Raw genomic sequence first — 20061 nt, forward strand, 5'->3', positions numbered from 1 at the left:
GTTTGTAGATGATAAAAACTACATATCTAGAAGATGCCAAAGAATCAATGGGAAAAAATACCACAAAAAAAAGAGGAGAATTTAGTTAAAAAAAAAAAAAAGATATCAAATTAAAGCATAGAAACCAGAGTCTTCAAACATGAAAACAAAAAGCAGCTAGAAGATACAAGAGGAGGCCCCATTTACCACAATAAAAAATATTAGACATAAACTTAAAAAAGAAATGTGCAAAACCCATGAAGAAAATTTGAAAAACAATCCTGAAAGACATATATGTAAGAAAGTCTGGCAAAGACACAGCATGTCTGCACAGAAAGACTTATCACCATCATTATGCCAATTCACTCTGTGTTAACGTATAAATTTAATTATGCTCAAAAATAAGAAAAGATTTTTCTGAAACTAGATAAAGTCAATGTAGTTCACATAACACATTTCATATAAAAAAAAATTAAACAAGGGCCGGCCCGGTGGCGCACTGCTACAGTGCGCCGCTTGGGAGCGCGGCGACGCTCCCACCGAGGGTTCGGATCCCACATACAGACCGGTTCCCGCTCACTGGCTGAGCGAGGTGCGGGCGCGACACCGAGGGTTGCCATCCCGTTGCCGGTCCCGGTCCGGTCCGGGCGCGACACTGAGGGTTGCGATCCGTTGCCGGACACGGAAAAAGACAAAAAGGAAAAAAAAAATTAAACAAATAAAAACAGCCATAGAAACCCTAAAAAAAGGGCTGAAGAGCAATAAAGGACTAGGTCCTACCAGATGTTAAAGCATACTATGAAATCTCTATAATTAAAGGAATGGGGTACTTAATACATGAATAGACAATCGAGAACAAGATTGAAAACACTGAAATAGGCCAAAGTGCACAAAATTTAATAAATGATCAAGGGAGTACCACAAATCAGTTGGTGGCAGGGGGAACATGAAATTTATAATAAATGATGTTGAAACAACTGGATAGCCATTTAGAAATAACAAAATTAGATTTGTACCTCATACAGTATACCAGGTTAAATTCCAAATGGAGCAGAAAACTAAATATAAAATACAAAAACATACAAGTAGTAGAACAAAGCACAGGTAAATTCTTTACAACCTCACACTGAAAAAACACCCCTAAATAAGAATTTGAAATCCAGAAAAAATAAAACGACACATTTCAACTAAATAAAAATACAACTTTCAGAAAGGAAGAAATGAAACTGTCCCTATTTTCAGATGGCATTTCTGCCTATGTGGAAAATCCCAAAGAATTAAAATAAAAATCCTAGAGCTAATAAGTGAGTCCAGCAATTGTCACAGGATACAAATCAACACACAGCAGTCAAGTGCATTTCTATACATTAACAATGAACATATGGAACCCAAAATTAAAAGCACAAAACAACTTATAAGTGCTTCAAAGGAAATATAAACCTAACAAAAGATGTACGGGATGATCTATATCCTGAAAATTACAAAATGCTGACAAAAGAAAGCTAAAAAGGCCTAAATAAATGGAAAGACATAATGTGCTCATATATTAGAAGCCCAACATAGTAATGATGTCAATTCTAAAATGATCTATGATTTAATGCAATTCCAATCAAAATCCCAGCAAGATTTCTTTTGGACATAGACTATTTTACTCTAAAATTTACATGTAAAAGCATAGGACATAGAATAGCCAAAACAATTTTTAAAAATAAGAATAAAGTGCGAGAACTCACTCTACCTAATGTTAAACTTACTACCTTATATAGCTACAGTAATCAACAATGTGTATTATTAGCAGAGGAACAGACACATATCAATAAAACAGAATAGAAGGCCAGAAAAAGACCCACACAAATACACCCAACTGTTTTTTTTTTTTTTTTACAAAGGTGCAAAAGCAATTCAACAAATACTGTTATAGCAATTAAACTTCCATAAGCAAAAACAGGAATCTTGACCTAAAGCTCATACAATTCATAAAAAAAACTAATGAATCATGGATGAAAATGTAAAACATAAAAATATGAAACTTTTAGAAATAAATATAGGAGAAAATCTTCAGAGTTTAGGACTAGGCAAGGAGTTGTTATACCAAAAGCATGATCCATAAAAGGAAAATTGAAGTGGACCTCGGGAAATTAAAAATGTTTGCTCTGAGAAAGACCTCATTAAGGGGATAAAAAGACAAACTAAAGACTGAAAGAACATATTTGCTAACTACATATTCAACAACAGACATATCTAGAATATGCAAGTACTCTCAACACTCCAACTAGAAAATGGGCAAGACATGAATACACATTTCACTAAAAGGTTATACAGAGGGAAATAAGTACATGAAAAGATATGCAACATCATTAGACATTAGGAAATCCAAATAAAAACCACAATCAGGTATCACTAGATGCCTATCAGAATAGCTAAAACACAAAATAGTGATGACATCAAATGCTAACAAGGATTCAGAGAAACTGTAACACTTATACATTGTTGGTGGGAATGTAAACTGGTACAGCCATTCTAGAAAAGACTATGGCAGTTTTTCACAAAACAAACTACTTACCATGTGATCCCACAATTGGACACTTAGGGCATTTATCCCAGGGAGAAAAAAAACTTATGTTCAAACAAAAACCTGTACACAAACGTTTATAGCAGCTTTGTTTCTAATAACCCCAAATTGAAAACAACCCAGACGTCCTTCATCTGGTGAATGGTTCAACAAACTGTGGTACATCTAAGTAAACAGACATGCATGTAGTTGCTTGTATTTGAAGAAAGAAATAATAGAAGGATGAACCAAAAGCTAATAAAAATGGTTATCCATATCCACAGAAGAAGGAATGAAAAGTGTTGAAGAAACAGAGATGGAAGCTGTACAGTTTAAAATTCGAAACCATGCAAATGCTTTACATAATATAAATAAACAACACACACAGAAACAAAGGAAGCCTTGAAAATTGAAAACTAACTGAGACAAATGAAACTAACTGCATATCAAGTTGGTGACATAACCCACAGAAAATTTTTAAAAAGAATTATCCTGACCTTAGAACACAGCATTTTTACTATCTTCAGAGGAAAACACTCAAAGGGAAAAAAGAACCTGCAAAGAAATGTTAAACTTCGTCCAGTAGTAATATTGACATTACTCTGAAACTATGTTTTAAACCCTATTTATGTGTACCACACACACACAGACATGGCCAAGAAGTAATTATATTAATGTTGATGCTGTTAGGAAACATTTTCAACTTAAGAACTCTAAACATCCTTCCCCTACTAAAGCATGATAAAGGGCATTTTTCTGTGCCAAAAAGCAAGAAAATAAAAAATAATGGAGTTCATGTCAAAGGAACACAGGAGCAAGACTGAAGAGGCTCACACTGGCCAAAGATGGAACAATCTGGCATCAAAAAGAATGACTACAGAAATTATTTAAAACACAATGAACAGCCTAATGTTCACATATGCTTTTCTTTTTTAAAAAAAGAAAAAATAAATAAAATTAGTAACCTGGAGGTATATACCAACTCATTACTCTGAAAATTCACCATTAAAAGGAAAGAATTAAGCATTTATCTTGTTTTTCCAGTATAACAGTATTTCCGAGTAACCAAAAGCTCTAATGGATAAGGAAAAATTTTATCCAGAAAAACTGCAGCTAATAAATGTGAAAGGAATGACAGAATTAAAAATATCCAATTTTGATACCTCTACTGAAATAGCTTATTCCAACAATGCTTATCTTTGAATATGAACATCATTAATTAAAGGTGGGTGGGAGATGTCACAAAAAAAAGTTGTCATCAGTGATACATGGCACCAACTAGAATATAGTCTTAAAAAAAACATTGATCCAAAATCTAAGCAAATATTTCTATATAACTCCCAGTATATACAAAGTATGACAAAGGACTTAGTCAAATGCTACTACAAAAAAAGCAACTGAATATATCCAATATTTGGGAGCCTCTCAAGACTAATGACCTGGTTTCTTTTTTTTTAATGCTCAGTACGGTGTGGACTGCACCACGCTCAACCAGTGAGCACACCGGCCACCCCTATATAGGATCCAAACCCATGGCCTCGGAGCTAACAGTGCCGCACTCTCCCCAGTGAGCCACGGGGCCAGCCCATAACCTGGTTTCTTCAACAAATCAACTGATGAAAGAACCAGCAAGACAGGAAGACTTTTCTTGATAAGAGGAATTTTAAAGGGATATAAGAAATACAATGAATGGATCCTGATTCAAACATACTAACCATAAAAGATATTTTTTAGACAAACAGAAAACTGAATATAGACTGGGTATTAGTTGTTATTAAGGAATTACTGCTAAAATCTATTAAGAAAAATAATGGCATTGTGGTTATAAGAGAAAATGTCTCTAGCAGGGAAGTTCAAAGATGGCCCAAAATAATTCTCACCTCCTGGTATTCACACTCTTGTGTAAATCCTGTCCCCTTGAGTATAAGCTGGCCTAGTGACTTCTTTCTAACCAACAGAATATGGCACAGGTGATGGAATGTCATTTCTGGACCTAGGCTATATTAAACTGTGATTTCTATCTCACTAACAGACTTTCCTTTGCTGGCTTTGATGAAGCAAACACCATGTTAGAGAGGCCCACATGGCAACAATCTGAGCACAGCCTCTGGACAATAGCTTGCAAGAAACTTAATCCTGCCAACAACTACATACACTTCAAAGCAGATGCTTCTCCACTCAAGCCTTCACATGAAATCGCAGCCTTGGCCAACACCTTGACTGTAGCCTTACAAGAGACCTGGAACAGAGGATCCCCTCTAATCTATGCCAAAACTCTTGACCCACATAAATGGTAAGGAAATAAATGTGTATCATTTTAAACTGCTGAGTTTGTGGTGACTAACCACCATATCCTCTTTTTGATGCATACTGAAGTATTTGAAAATGAAATAACATATCTTTTTTTTTTTTTCCTTTTTGTCTTTTTTCGTGACCGGCAATGGATCGCAACCCTCAGTGTCGCGCCCGTACCGGACCGGGACCGACAACGGGATCGCAACCCTCGGTGTTGCTCCCACACCTCACTCAGCCAGTGAGCGGCCGGTCTGTATGTGGGATCTGAACCCTCGGCGGGAGCGCCTGCCGCACTTCCCAAGCGGCGCACTGTAGCAGTGCGCCACCGGGCCGGCCCCTGAAATAACGTATCTTATATTTAAAATACACTAGAAGAAGGAAAAATAGGTGGGTGCAAATAGAGGTTGAGAATTACAAGAAATCAATGGCCTAGCAAAGAGTAGGCCACTGTGGTATCTGCCTAGTAAAGCAAAACTCAAGTCAGCTTATTATTACCAAGCACCTGAATACATTTGAGACTGTAGCAATTATCTCTAAGGACTCAAAGTACTTTGGGAACACATACCTAGTACAAACTCCACACGAATGGAGCAACCACTGGGAAAAGAGAGTGGCAACAAAAGAAAACAACCATTCCTATATAGACTATGATAAAATAAGAAATTCTCACTAGCCAAAAATCAAACTAGAAAGCTAGCTAATGTGGTTTAGAGTCTCCAAAAGAATGGAAAAATCTGCTGAGACATTCATATAAAAACAGTCCTCATTTACTGAATATCTCAGAAGGCTTGAATTATTAATCTTTTCAGAAAGTAAATGACTCGCCCTTCAGAATATTTCAAATCTAAAAACCGCCCCTTTCTACCTAAAGCAAAGAACATTAAATTTAGACATGAGCTGGGAAAGATTTAACTCTTAGTGTACATATTCATCAAACCTCAGATAAAATAACAATATATTCACAGAGGGATTAGAAAGATTTAAGAGATCAAACTGTTTCCAAGCACCCTCAAAGGCTTCATTTATACATAAATAATTTTACTGAAATAATCACTATTATCTTCTGATTATATCAAGTTCTCAAAATACCTTTGCTGGACAACAATTTACCTTAATATGAGTGAGTTACTCTATGTGTGTGGGGAGAGGGGGGTACATTTCTTTCAAAAATTACTTTGTAATATCAACTCTTTGTTATCCTGTGCCAAAAGGCCTTAAGCATCTAAATCCCTCATTTTGTGTAAGAATAAATAAAAGGCTAGAGAAACTGACTCATCTAAAATTATCCATTAATTGGTGGTAGAACTGGGATTAGAGCCCAAGTCTCACATCCTCGTTCACTGTTCTCTTTACACCACACTGTCTCAATTCTTTCATGTTTTCCTTTACACCACACCTAACTTTTCCTCTCCAGCATAATGCAGTAATTTAAATTTACTAGTGATGGTAGGTCAAACCAATATTAACTAATCCAAATGTCCTTGTTCACTAAGAACTCTCCCCTCATTCCTATAACAGGTATTTTTGACCAAGGCCATAAGTCCTATGGTACAGCATTTGTCAAACTATACTCCAGAGGATCTACAAATATTTTTAAACTATATTTAACTACTCTTCCATAAAAACTTGTTAACCTTGTTTTTGCACTAGCTTTGGAGTAAAATTTCTCCCCAAATCTCTGTATCTATATGAACTTTTGCTAAATATGTTACTGATTACTATGTGCTGGTCTTTTAAAATTCAGTTCTACATATGTCTGTTCATGTAAAAATTCACACATAAATCCATAACTAGAACGTATTCAATTAACGGTTGGGCAAGGCTGTTTGGTTTTCTCATAGATTAATAAGAGATATCTCATATGGCAAGTCACATTATAGTTCTCTGCAGTACAGAATATAAATTTACGATGCTTTTCTGAATTTTAAAATTATGATAGGGAATGTGAGCAGTTTAGTGAAATTCTGAAATCAAGTTTATTACAGTGATAATCAATTTTCCTCAATCTACTTGCAGACAACTCACACATAAGTATCTTCAGTGAGAACTTAGAGCTCTCAGCCTTTCCTTTGTTAAATTCAGAATGTTCATCAGTTATACTGTAAGCTACTGTACTATGATGGCCCCATATGCCAGCCAACATTTCAGTCTCCAAAACACTACCATCTTTAAAGTTCAGTGTCCATTTTTGCAATTTAAAAAATATTTTTCGTTATTCCTATTATTTTATAAGAATGGATAGAAAATGAAAATATAAAAGCTTACTAGTAATATTAATCCATATGAAACAATAAATGGGCATCAGGTGATCCAAAAAAAGAAAACTTCAGACACTAAATTTAACCAGTTTAAATATAAATGAAATGCTGAAAAAACAGTTTTAAAAAATCACATCAGAAGCTAAAGTAAAGATGTGCCAATTATGGATCTATCAACTCTTACCTCAAAATTCACTTTTGCCTACTTTTTAAAAATGAATTGGGCCCTTTAAATACATTTCCTTTACCAGCTGGCACAATGTTAAACTGTCAGTAGAGAGGGTAGGAGAGTCATCCCAGGATGTAAGGGTTTTGGGGTGTTTTTTTTGGGGGGGGGTTGCTTCCTGATTGAAGTATGCTTGTCCTGCAGACTCCTGCAGCATATATATATATATATATATATATATATATATATATATAGCTTCTCCAGCTTTAGCCCCTTCTGTGTAGGTCTTTCCAGCATGCAGCTCTTGAAGCAAATAAGGTTTCCACAATGCTCAGCTTCGTGCACAAGCAGCTTCTCCAGCATCATGTTCCTGCATCAGAATGCATACTAGTTGTGGGTATTTTTGCATTTAGTCTCTTGACATCCAGTAGGCCTTTTCAAACTAATGACTTGAACTGAAACTTTCTTCGGCTCAGAGAAACTTTCCTCTAATTTTTCTGGTTTCTTTCTAGACCTATCATTAGGTAGAATGTGTAGGGCTGCTATATATGGTTATGCAGGTTGTGCTTCGCACAAGAAGATCACACTGAGGAGAGAAAGGTGAAATCCAGCATGTGTCCCATTCATCAAGTCCTTCATCCTGGTCAAAAAACATCATCTGCTCATTAAGTCATACGTATGGAAGATGAAGTGAAACTTCTGAATCAAGACTAGCCTCCATGTCCAGCTTTTCACTAGTACTTTCCTTATCTTTTTCTTTTTGTTCTAGATTCCAGATCTTCTTATATGTGTATGCATATAACTACAGAAAAATGTGCGTGTGTGTATATGTAACTACAGAAAAATTATCATTTTTGTGGGCTCTTAATCATAATCTAGTATTTTGGGACTAGGCCCAAAAGAACAGATTATTTTATAACCTAGAAGCATTGGGATTTTTAAAAGATCCCCAAGTAATTCGAATGTGCAAACAAAATTGTGATGTATTGCTGTCAGTTAATGGTATGCAAGCTTTTTTGCTGAAGTACTGCCTAAATTAATTTTGAAAATCTATGTATATCCTCACCATTCTTAGATTGCAAACAAAACTTTTCACTGCTTATATTGATTGCAACTTTGTAATTTCCAGTGCACTCAAAATAATCATTTTTAATAAAGCTGTTACATTTGTTCTCTTAAAAGTATCAATAGAATAAAAATACCATCAAAAGAATAAAAATACCACCATCTATTTTTTAAAATGTACAGGCTCTTCCTATAGAGTCAAAACTTTATATTATTTCTGTTTCTCCTTACACTTCCCCCACAGAATTTTGCTTAATGTAATACATGAGGGCACTTCTAATAGTTTGTGGAAAAACTGAACTACAAGATAATACGAATCTTTCCATGAACTTTGTGAAGACCCCTCATACTTCTATGCTGGAAGGTCTTTTATTGTTCACTCTATATGACTTCTCTGGAAAAAAGGGGTGTAAATTAAGATTAAACTTTCTTGATTTTGATCATGAGATTCCAAGTGATTTAAAAAATTTCTTCTGGATACTATTATCAATATCATAAGTATACTATTGGCCAAAATAATATAAATACGTTATAAATTTTGAGAGATAGTGATTAAATATAGAGTAAAATAATATTAGAAATGCTTCTCAAAGACAAGGGCAATACTTTTTTAACAATTATTTTACATATATATGGATAAATATCACTGCTAGAATAAACTAGGATTCTGCATCAAGTCTACACCTATTTTCATTTTTATAGGTGCACACAATAAAAACCTTGCTCAGATAAATAAATACATAGAAACAGAAGGATTCTGTTTGTACTGTTACTTAATTATTTTACCACCTTCTGATTCATATGCCAAAAATCACATAATAAGCTATCATCAAAAATTAATTATCATCTATCAACTGACAAGTTGATTAGATCATCCTTTTATTTTATTTAAAAGAAAGAACTGAGAACCACTTATTTTGCACTTCTAACAAGCAGCCAGTAAATGACAACACACTGGTGAATGGACCACACTTTTGAGTAGCATGGGCCTAAGCCACAGACAAGTTCACAGGCAGATCAATTTTAAGAAAGAATACACAAGAATAATAAGACTTAGGAAACTGAATGCCTTAAAACTATTTTTGCCCATGGACCCATTGGAAAATCTAAATGTACTACCCCCAATTTGAGGATACTCAACATTAGCTACTATAAAGTGAAATTGCTGGGTCTTAAGAGCATCTAAAAGTTTAAATTCTAAACCACAGACTTACTTTATTCACAACACTTTTCTCCTTAAAATCTTCACTTTCCAAAAAATTGAATTCAAACTCTCTAACATAGGATATAAGATCCCTTATAATTTGTTTATAATCACAAGCAAATCATACAAACACACACAACCTCTATTTTTTTTCTTGTTTAAATATAATATTTGTTATTTGTTAAAATGAAATAATTTTAAAACTCTGGGCAATATTCAATGAAAAGTCATTAAAAAAATAAAAATCACACCACTTACTACAATCCAGAGATAATCACTGTTAAGATTTTGATAAATTTTCTTGCACTCTTTTTCATATGCACAGGCATATGTGTTTGCGTGTGTATTTTTTAAACATAAACTGGATCAAACCATTTAATCAGGGGTTTCTTTGCTCTCTGTTTTTGTTTTTGTTTTTTTTCCTCCACATGCCATTATATCTGAAACATTTTCTCCACATTATTTTGAACAAAAATAAAGGAACGTAAACAAAGGACTAACTAAACTGTCACAGAAAATTCTCAGAGCGATAGACTTGAAGTCAAACAATTTGCTATCTAATCCCAGCTGGTCTCTCTCCTTACAGGGCTTCAATTCATATGCATTGAACAGTTTCATGACACTACTTCAATATAAGAAAAGAAAAAAACAATAAACTAGCAAAAAATCTGGCAGTTCCTCAAACAGTTAAACATAGAGTTACCACATAACCCAAAGATTCCACTCCGAGGCATATACCCAACAGAAATAAAAACATATGTCCATGCAAAAACTTGTACACAAATGTTTACAGCAGCATTATTCATAATAGCCAAAAAGGGGATACAATCCAAATGTCCACCAACTAATGACTGGATAAACAAAATGTGGTATATCCATACAATAGCATATTACCAGCCATAAAAAGGATGTAGTACTGATACATGACAAAGAATCTAGAAAACAATATCCTAAATTGAAGAAGCTTGAAAACAATATCCTGAGTGGAAAAAGGTTGAAAACAATATCCTAAGTGGAAGAAGCCAATCACAAGACCATATATTATATGATTCCATTTATGTGAAATGTCTGGAATAGGCAAATCTACAGAGGCAGTAAGTAGTTTAGTGGTTTCTCAGAAATGGAAGGATAAGTAGGAATGGTAAGATAAGCAGATAATAGCTAATGGGTACACTTTTCTTTTTGAAATTATGAAAATGTTCTAATATTGATTGATGATGTTCATATCTGTCAGTGGATATACTAAACACAACTGAACTGTATACTCTAAACAGCGGAATTGTATGGTACATAAATTACATCCCCAAAACACTGATATGTGAAAAATCAATTAAAAAACACTTATGTTCAAGGAATTGGAGGAAATGATCCCTACCCTAAAAGTAAAGTACTGTATTGATAATCTACTCTAAAACTATTAAAATCTGTTAATAAATCAGATGCTGTGATAAACTGAACTTTAAATTTCTCAAGGTCTCTTTGGAAATATTGCCTATAAAATTGTAATTTTAAAACAAAAGCCTTTTAAAACTCCTGATTTAGATAAGAAACTTTCTGTTGTTCCAAGTTCTTCCAAATATGATGCCCCAACCCAGAGATAACGAATTTCACTTAAGATATTCTCGGATTTTGCTGAAAACTATGAAAATCATGAAAATTTATAGTGTAGATTTAAAACTTACTAATTATTTGATAGTTTGAACATGGCCAGAATATGACTCCCCTAATCCCAAACAAAAATTGCATTAAAAAAAGTCATCAAATGTCTACTTAATTCACTCATTTATTCATTTAACAAATATTATGCTTGTACTACAATGATGGGGGAGATTCTACACTTCCTATTGGAGCTTGTGGTGTAGTTGTGGAGGATAACTATTAATCAAATAATCATACAAATAAATGCATAACTACAAACTGTATAAAGTAATATATCAGACATGTACACACTGCTATGAAAGCATTTAACTGTAGGGGCAGGAGAATGTGTGCCAGGCTCACTGAGGAAAGGGGAGTCAAGCAGGACATCCTGAGAAAGTGATGTTTTAGCTGACAGCTGAAGAATTAATAGAAGTTAGGCTTTATGGCTCTTCTAATAGAACGACTTAATCAAAAGAGGAAAGGAAAGAAAGAGGACAATAAGAGGAAGAAGAAAGGGGACATATGCAAGGTTAAACTCTCAATTTCTGGACCTCATAAACAAGTAAATCTCAAAAGAGATTTGCAATAATCAACAAAACCAAAAATAAAATCTCACTTTAACTCTCAGTCAATAAGCATTTAAAACAACTGCTGGCAAATGGAGTTATTTATTTTCCACAATTTTTCCCATCAGTTATCAGGAGTAAGGTGCCAAAATACAAAATGAAGGAAAAACACTGAGCAAGAGACCAAAAAAATCTGGAGCTCAAGCCCTATCCATTTACGTTAATATAACCATGTTACGTTAACACAACCTCAAGGTACATCTCTCTGTAATGAATAGAAAAAAATAGGCAAAAAAAAAAAAAAAGGATATAGATGATTCGAACAACACAATTTACAAACATTAACATTTATAGAAGACATTTAGCAGAATACATACATCGTCTTTTCAAGTGGACATGAACATTTATCAAAATGCTAAGTCATAAAATAAGTCTCAACAAAGGTTTGAAATCATTGAGAGTACGTTCTCTAACCACAGTGAAATAAAGAAATGGATACCAGGAACATAACTAGAAAAACCCCAAATGTTAAAAAATCAAGCAATGCACTTATAAAAAACCCACAGGTCAAAGAATAAGCCAAAATAAAATTTGAAAACTATTTTTAATTGAATGATAATGAACATATAACATACCAAAACTTATGGGATAAGCTAAACCATGCTTACACAGCCTTAAATGTATATATTAGAACTAAACACAGCCTAATTTTCCAATTCTTATTATCACCTGCCAATTCAAAATATAAATTATGTTAGGATACTCCATTCTACTTAGCCACCATTCAACAATTTTTTTAAGGACAGATTCATATTAGACTACTTAAATTATTACTACATGAAGACTATAAATGAGATTTCTTTCTCTTTCTGCACATATTTAAACATGGATGACTCAATGGATAACTTTTATTTCATCATAAGCAAAAATCCATTAAATAAACAGTATTCTTATTTAACTATAGTGTAAATATATATAGCAGCCTACAGAACATTACTTTGCTTCATGGATTTTTTACAAATATTGATAAAAAGCCATGAAGCTCGCACTAAAAAAAAAAAAAAAAGTTCTAAGAGAAGCATCTTCCCGAAGTGCAACGATCTTAAAAGCTATGATTAGTTTGTTTTTTTAAAGTCCTCCATATTAATAGAACTTTTTTTTTTTTTTTTAGGCCCAGCTCTTTGGCTTTTTTTTTTTTTTTTCAAAACATCCCAAAACCAAACAAAATTTTGTTTGGTTTTGGGATGTTTTGAAAAAAAAAAAAAAAAGCCAAAGAGCTGGGCCTAAAAAAAAAAAAAAAAGTTCTAAGAGAAGCATCTTCCCGAAGGGCAACGATCTTAAAAGCTATGATTAGTTTGTTTTTTTAAAGTCCTCCATATTAATAGAATTTTTTTTTTTTTTTTTTTTTTTTTTTGATGGCTGGCTGGTTTCAGGAATATGAACCCTTGACTTTTATGTTACCAATGCCACACTCTAACCAAGTGAGCTATCTGGCCAGCCCCCATATTAATAGATTTTTATACTGCTGGACTTCTCAGAGTTTTACCTTAATGAGCAAAAATCTCAGGAACTGGTCATTCACAGAATATACACTGGGAAATCCTGTGGTAGCTATCTTAAGATTCAATCTGCAAAGACCTAACAATTTTATAAATTTTCTGCTGTAAATTCCCTTATCATAGATTTTGACAACTAATATTATAAATAAATAGGAATCAGGGATCTCTAAATTCTCATCCTTTGAAATATTTTATAGATATTAAGATGCCTAACATTTTATAAGCCAGCTATATTTCTAAAATTAAAATCTAGAAAATCTTTCCTATTTCCAAACATGACTTTTGAATCACTGAAATACAGCAAAATCAGATAACTACAAATAGCTGAAATGCTTCTTATCTATATATAAAACATTACAAAGTCCCTGTATCAGGTCCAAATATCAATTGTTAAAAATCTACTTTTCTAATTTAGTTGTTAAAAAAATTTTTTCTACATAATATAAAACCTCCCAGCATTTGATTAATATAAAAAGTATCTCTACATAAGAGGAAACCGATGATGCTCAGAAAAGAATCATAACTTATAGACTCAAACTCTAGTCCTCAATCCACCTCATGATACTTTTCCTCCATTCTTTTTCTAAAGTTCTAAGATTAACACACTGAAAACACCAGAATTTCAGTAACTATTAAGGTTCCCAAGCCAGGCTAGTATCTAATCTCAGTTTAAAGAAAGGGAAGAAAAGGAAGGTCATGATAGTCCCCAATCTCCAGAGAGCTGGATGCCTCCAAACCAGTGATTCACAACTTGTTGGTTACAGGAGCCTATGGAATAACTGTAAGAAGTCCTCAAATCCATATATACGACGATCATTATCTACACACCAAATATATAAAAAAATCTCTTAAGTGTGTTCTATTTTTCAAATGTATGTGATTTACGAAATAAAAGCCCATTGAAAAGCCAAAATAAAGGTTGTAACAAGTCAGAAAGCTCCAAATCAAAATCCTGTTTCCTGTACTTTCAACTCTCAAACCTGGGCAAGTTAACTTACCTCTCTGAATCTCAGTTTCCTTAGCTGTGAAATAGAATGATAATATTTATCTCACGGAGTTTTTGTGAAGACTAAATCAAAAAACACATGCTAAGTGCTCAATATAGTGTCTGAAGAATAGAAGGTACTCAACAAATGATAGTTGTTATTAGAGTCACAGTGCAATAGTTTTTAAGTCAGAGAACTTGCCAAGCCTCTTAAAAACTATATGACCTCGGGCAAGTTTCTTAACCTGTATGGACCTCAGTTTCCACATCTGCGAAACAGATATTATAGCTATCTTGTAGGTTTGTGCTAAGAATTAAACAAAACTACAAATATACAAAAAGCACCTTGCAAATACTAGGTGCTAAATAAATTGTAGCTAGCATCATTATTAGCAACAACAATAAACATCTGAGTATAGGGATTAGCTGTTCACAAAATAGTTTTTACATATAAGAGTATATGTAATTCTATGAATTACTGAAATAAATGTATTTCTCTTAATTCCCAAATTAGGTTTAAATTTCAAAAAAAAAGTAAAATACAGGCAAACTCTTTTAAAAACACTGAAAAATAAAGGGCCATTTCATTAATTTAAAAGTAAAAATGTAGTATCTATAACTAGATCTGCTTTAAGGTCCAAATAAATCTAAAAGAGTTAAAAAGGAAATGTTTATTTTTTCTGCCTTTTGGAGAAGGAAAAAAAAAAACAAATCTCGAAGTCCTTAGAAAGAAAACAGAGATTGAATTTTTTCTAATTTTTTCATGATTTGACATCTTCACACTACTAAAATGAAAGTGCCTTTAATACAAGAACTCTTTCGAATCTCTGATTCCCTGCACTATATACCTTTGAGCAGAAGGAGTAAAGCACTATAGTTAAGACCGCGGACTGTGGAGCTAGACTGTCTGGGTTCAAATCCTGACTCCATCTAGCTGTATGACCTTAGGCAAGTTTTAACCTCTCCATGCCGGTTTTCTCATTTAGAAAATGAGGATTCCTCACAGGATTGTTATAAGGATTAAATGAGTTAATACACTCAAAGTGTTCATAAGACAGCCTTAGCATATGGAAGGTATACTGTAAGTGCTTACCATTTTTGTTACTGTTTTATTATTGCCACCTCAAAATACCCAGATCTATGTCAGTACTTGTTACTTTGTGGACAATTTCAAAAAATGGCTTTACCTAAAATGAGACCTGTTTAGGAAGTACCTTAACATGACTTCCACTGCCAGTAAAGATATGATATAGCAATTGCTGCTAAAGGGGATTTTAGAGCAAAGGTAAGGAAAGTCAATTCCTTTCTCACACTTCCTGTGATACAAAGTGATAACCATCCTTGCTTGCTAATAGAAGTTCAGAACAGTTTAGGCATGGCACACACCAACCCAGCAGACACAAAATTCTCAAACTCAACTTCCATAATACTCAATTACATCCCTTCAAAGAAAAAAATTCAGATTACTCTTCCATTGTAACAGTTCAGTGCTTTAAAGTAAAAACTACATTGCATCTGTCAAAAGAATGTCATAAGGATTTAAATAAGATACAGTAAATCGAAATGTTTGAAAGTTATACATGTGCTAAATACTATTTTATGAATGAACTTCAGAAAATTATAACTGGATTTCTCCAATTTCCAACAGCTGCCTTCTAACTAGTGTTCCATCCATTTAAATCAGATTAAAGATGCTATCCCACTAAATCATTTCCTGCTTGAAATGTACTCATCCTTAAAATATCTATAGGACAGATAACTCAAATGGTACTTCTGAAACCCAAGTCTCACACCTACACCAAAAGTTTCAGTGACATCCTAGAAACAGCTTAACTCAAGACCAGAAAGATATCTCTACAGTTATTAGATCAAACAATGCCACCCCAATTCCCAACTGTCTATAACCTGGGTATAGAAAAATGCTGAATATCTTCAGATCAAGAACATCAAAAAAATCAGAGGCCACGTTTCAACTTCAGCTGATGGCTAGAATGTTTATCTGGCTCACCCTCAAATTAAAAATTGATTCCAGCATCGATCAGGGAAATGGCCATGAAGCAGCCACCAACAGGTCACACATACCAGATCAGACCACAGGTCACTTGGCACCCTGCACTGAGCCAGATCCAACTGAGTGTCTGACTGCCAGCCCTTGACCTAGTGAATGGGACAATAGGCTAGCAGTCAAGAGAGTTAGATTATTGTAGTTACAGTTCCATTTTGAAATTCTTGACTGATTTGAGTAATCAAATTTGGGAAAATGTGAAGAAACTTTGAAATATATGTGGAAAACTTCTTTGAGTATGTTTCACAGATGTAGTTACTTTATCTGTTTAGTAACATAAAAAATATTATTTATTAACTTGTTTGGTTCATAAAATCATTTCTGGGCTTGTGGGATGGTGGTTCAGGAAGACAATTAGCTCTTTTCTTCAGGATCTGTTTCTCCATCTGCATGTAAAATTGGTGTTAGATCAGCTCCCCCTCTCAAAGATGAACTAAAGATAAATGAAATACTATATGCAAGTACTTTCAGCATTTCAGAAGAAATTTGCTACAGGAAAAACACAGGGTAGCAATGCAACAGAATTTCTTAACACCTAAATCGGGGATCCAGACTAAGCCGGTGTTTGAAGTCAAATTCCTCGAGGTCATACTTTCCTGTATATATTCGAATTTCTGCGTCAGGAAGCTGGTTTGTGTCTATACAAAGCCATCTTCTAATGAGCCGTAACATAATGGCATTCTCCTCTAATGTCCCTCCTTCCCACTCCCTATCTTTTCAGAACTTCCAGACAGAAAAGAACCTCTGCCAATCCTACAACTTCTCCCCACTTGCCAGGGCTGGGATGGATTCCACAACTTTCCAGCCTCCCGTGACTTCTACCACTCCTCTAGAGCTCATCACTCTTAGGGACCCCCCTCAGGAACAGTCACTCTTCTCAGCTTTACATTTTGTCCTGGCAAAAATCGACCGAACCGTCCCCTGACGCCAGTCACCTCCAACGACCTCAGACATCCCGAGGACTTTGCCCGCGGGCCGGGCCCCCAAAGCCGCGACTCCTGCCCCACCTCCCTGAGCAGCCCGCCCCCAAGCCGGGCGCCGCTCAACCCCGAAACCCGGGCGCAGCAGCACTGGGCTCCCGCCTCTCCAATGGGCGCCTCGGCCCCGACGCACTCTTCGCCCTTTCCCCGGGGACTGGCTCTCGGGACCCCGACCCCTTCCTGAGCGGGGGCGGGCGACGCTCCCGGCTGCTGGACTGAGATTCCGGAGGCCGCGCGTCCCTCTCACCAGGCCCCGCCTGGGCCTCTCCGCTCAGCTGCCCTCCATGGCACCCCTGGCCCAGCCGTGCTTACGCCGAAGAGTAGGGCAGCACGAGCCCGGGGACTGGCACTTACTCGGGTAGGTAGGTGGAGGAGAAAGAGCTCCACTTGTGTAGCGCGTAGGGCAGAAGCCGGCACTCGGGCGCCGCAACGACAGCCCCGCCAGCCGCCATCTTGTCAGCACCGTAGCGGCCGCCACCGACCGCCGGCCGCGCTGGGAGGAGGGGAGGGGGCGTGGCCTGCTCTTAAAGGGGCCGCGGCGCGCGCAGGTCTACCGTCCTATGCTAGGGTTTCTCACGCTGCCCGCTCCTTGTTGACTGACCGAGACTGGGTCTGCGGTGTGAGCACTTGAGAGGCTCTTCTGTGGGGCTTGGAGGAGAGTGGCGCAAAGGACTTTTCTTACAAGCAGAGGTATGGAAAAAGCCAAGAATATTATGGAAAAAATAAATTGTAGTTATGGACTACTACCAAGGAAGAGAAAATGAGGAGGCCAACTTGGACAAGAGACGCCTTTGCGACTTTGGAAACCACCGCCCTAGCGAGTTTATAAATCCTTTAAGGAAACAGCACTGAAGGGAATTGGAGTGCAGTAGCTAATGTCCGTTCCTTCTGGAATTGTCCTCGTTTTAAATGTCCAGTCCCCGGGTTGCAGAGTCAGATGGAGACAGGAAAAGGAAATGCTCCTGTGTTCTCATACCCTGTTCGTTTTCAGCCCGTGATGCCCTTCATTGTGTCTTGTGAGCCCTCTTCTACTAATCTTGTGACACTGGTTTGCTCGGGAATGACATTAACCCACAGACAAGAAAAATCCTTATGGAGTTGGGAAGCTGTGTCATTTTTCCAGTTGGTAAATCTGTCCACTTTTAACTCTGACAAAAATGTAGCCCAAGAGTTGAGGGGATGGGGTGTCCCTTATTGCCTAAGAGGTTGGATTCCTGAAAACCTGGACAGATTCATCATCTCCACCTGACAGATGGAAAAACCCAAGCAAAGAGTTTCTCAGTGAATGACCAAGTGAGTCAAAACACCTCAATAATTGTATTCTCTTCCCATTATAATCATTAACCTGACCGAGTCCCTCCACACCCTTCTTCACTTCCTGTTTGCTTCTAAACTGTTTCACAGAGGTCCTTCGTAACCTGCCTTGGTTGTCTCTCCAGCCTTCTCTCTCTCTTTCCCTCTGTCTCTCTCTCTCTCATCTTTCTCCTTTGCACTCTTTACATCAGCTACACTAAACAAACACACTGAATTGGCTGCTGTAGGTTCTGTGTTCTCTCTGGCCTCCAGGACTTAGTCTAAGCCAGGCCTGAAATATTCTCCCCCATACTTCGCCTGGCTAACTACTGCTCATTCTTCAGATTATTTTCGTTATGGAAAATCTTTCCTCATCAACTGTTTTGGGGTTAGGTGACTTTTCTATACTTCCTTTAGCACCCTGAGTTCCCCTCCTTATTTTAGCGAACATCACAATATATTGTAATTTCATCTTTTCTTTCTCCCTAAATGATAATTCCCATGAAGGTAGTACACAGTTGTATCCTCAGTCCTGTTATTGTGTCTAGTACATTGTAGATTATTAATAAATATTTATTGAAGAATGAATTCTGCTAAAAGAGAATTTGAACTGAGACTTTTGTATTGCAAAGGAAAAAGAATGCCAGAACTGCTCAGACTGCAAACATATATCCCTGAGGTATGATTGCCACATAGAATGTAAAGACCCATGGTAGCATGGCTTTCCTGCAGCACAAATTTTATAAATGGTAAAATAATTGAAAACATTCTATGTTAACATATATTCAGATAGATGTATTATGCTACTGTGCCCAAAATTTGTGTAAATGTTAAGATACAACAGAGGACTAAAGAAATTTCAAAATCTGCGGGAAGTTACTAGTAGCTAGACCTTCGAATCTCCTAGATACACCTTACTCTCCTCTGTCTTTGGTTCATGACTTTAGGTAATGGAGTTTATTGTAAGGATACATAAGGAAGGCCTGGAAACTGTCAACAGCCATATAGTCTCTCTAGTTCCCACACGCTTCAAAGATTGGGATGTACTGATGGAGAACTGAACAATGGGTCATCATTTTTCAGGGATCAACAGCAGCCATGATGACACAACAGCTCTCATGACCCATTCATCCCCAAGAGGCAATCATCTTTTACTCTCCACTGCCTTTTCAGTATGCTTCTCATATTAAAGACTTCCCAGAGAGAAAGTAACTGTGTTTGGTTTGCCACTGTCCACCATCTTTTCCTGCAAGAAAGACTTATTGAGAGTCTGTAATGTGCCAGGCCCTGTCCTAGATGCTAGGGAGACAGAGCTAAACAGACAAGCCAGACAAGAACCCTACTTCATGGAGCTTAGGTTCTGGTGGGGCAACATGTAATAAATATAATAAAGTCAACTACATAATTTTAGTCTGTGCAAAATGCTAATAAGAGACTAAACCAGGGCAATGTTT

The 20061-nt window shown here is 36.1% G+C and overlaps 1 protein-coding gene across 1 annotated transcript in view; it reads right to left on the minus strand.

Annotated features, from left to right (window-relative positions):
- MKLN1 (muskelin 1, intracellular mediator containing kelch motifs) overlaps positions 1-17781 on the minus strand; it is a 173691-nt gene extending 155910 nt beyond the window's left edge. Inside the window, exon 1 of the mRNA XM_008574054.1 lies at positions 17669-17781. Within this exon, the coding sequence (XP_008572276.1) occupies positions 17669-17766 (98 nt within the window). The 5' untranslated portion in view covers positions 17767-17781. The remainder of the gene's footprint in view (positions 1-17668) is intronic.
- Between the last annotated feature and the right edge of the window lie 2280 nt (positions 17782-20061).

This window comes from Galeopterus variegatus, unplaced genomic scaffold, assembly GCF_000696425.1.
Source record: "Galeopterus variegatus unplaced genomic scaffold, G_variegatus-3.0.2 Scaffold992, whole genome shotgun sequence".
In the NCBI taxonomy this organism is placed as follows: Eukaryota; Metazoa; Chordata; class Mammalia; order Dermoptera; family Cynocephalidae; genus Galeopterus; species Galeopterus variegatus.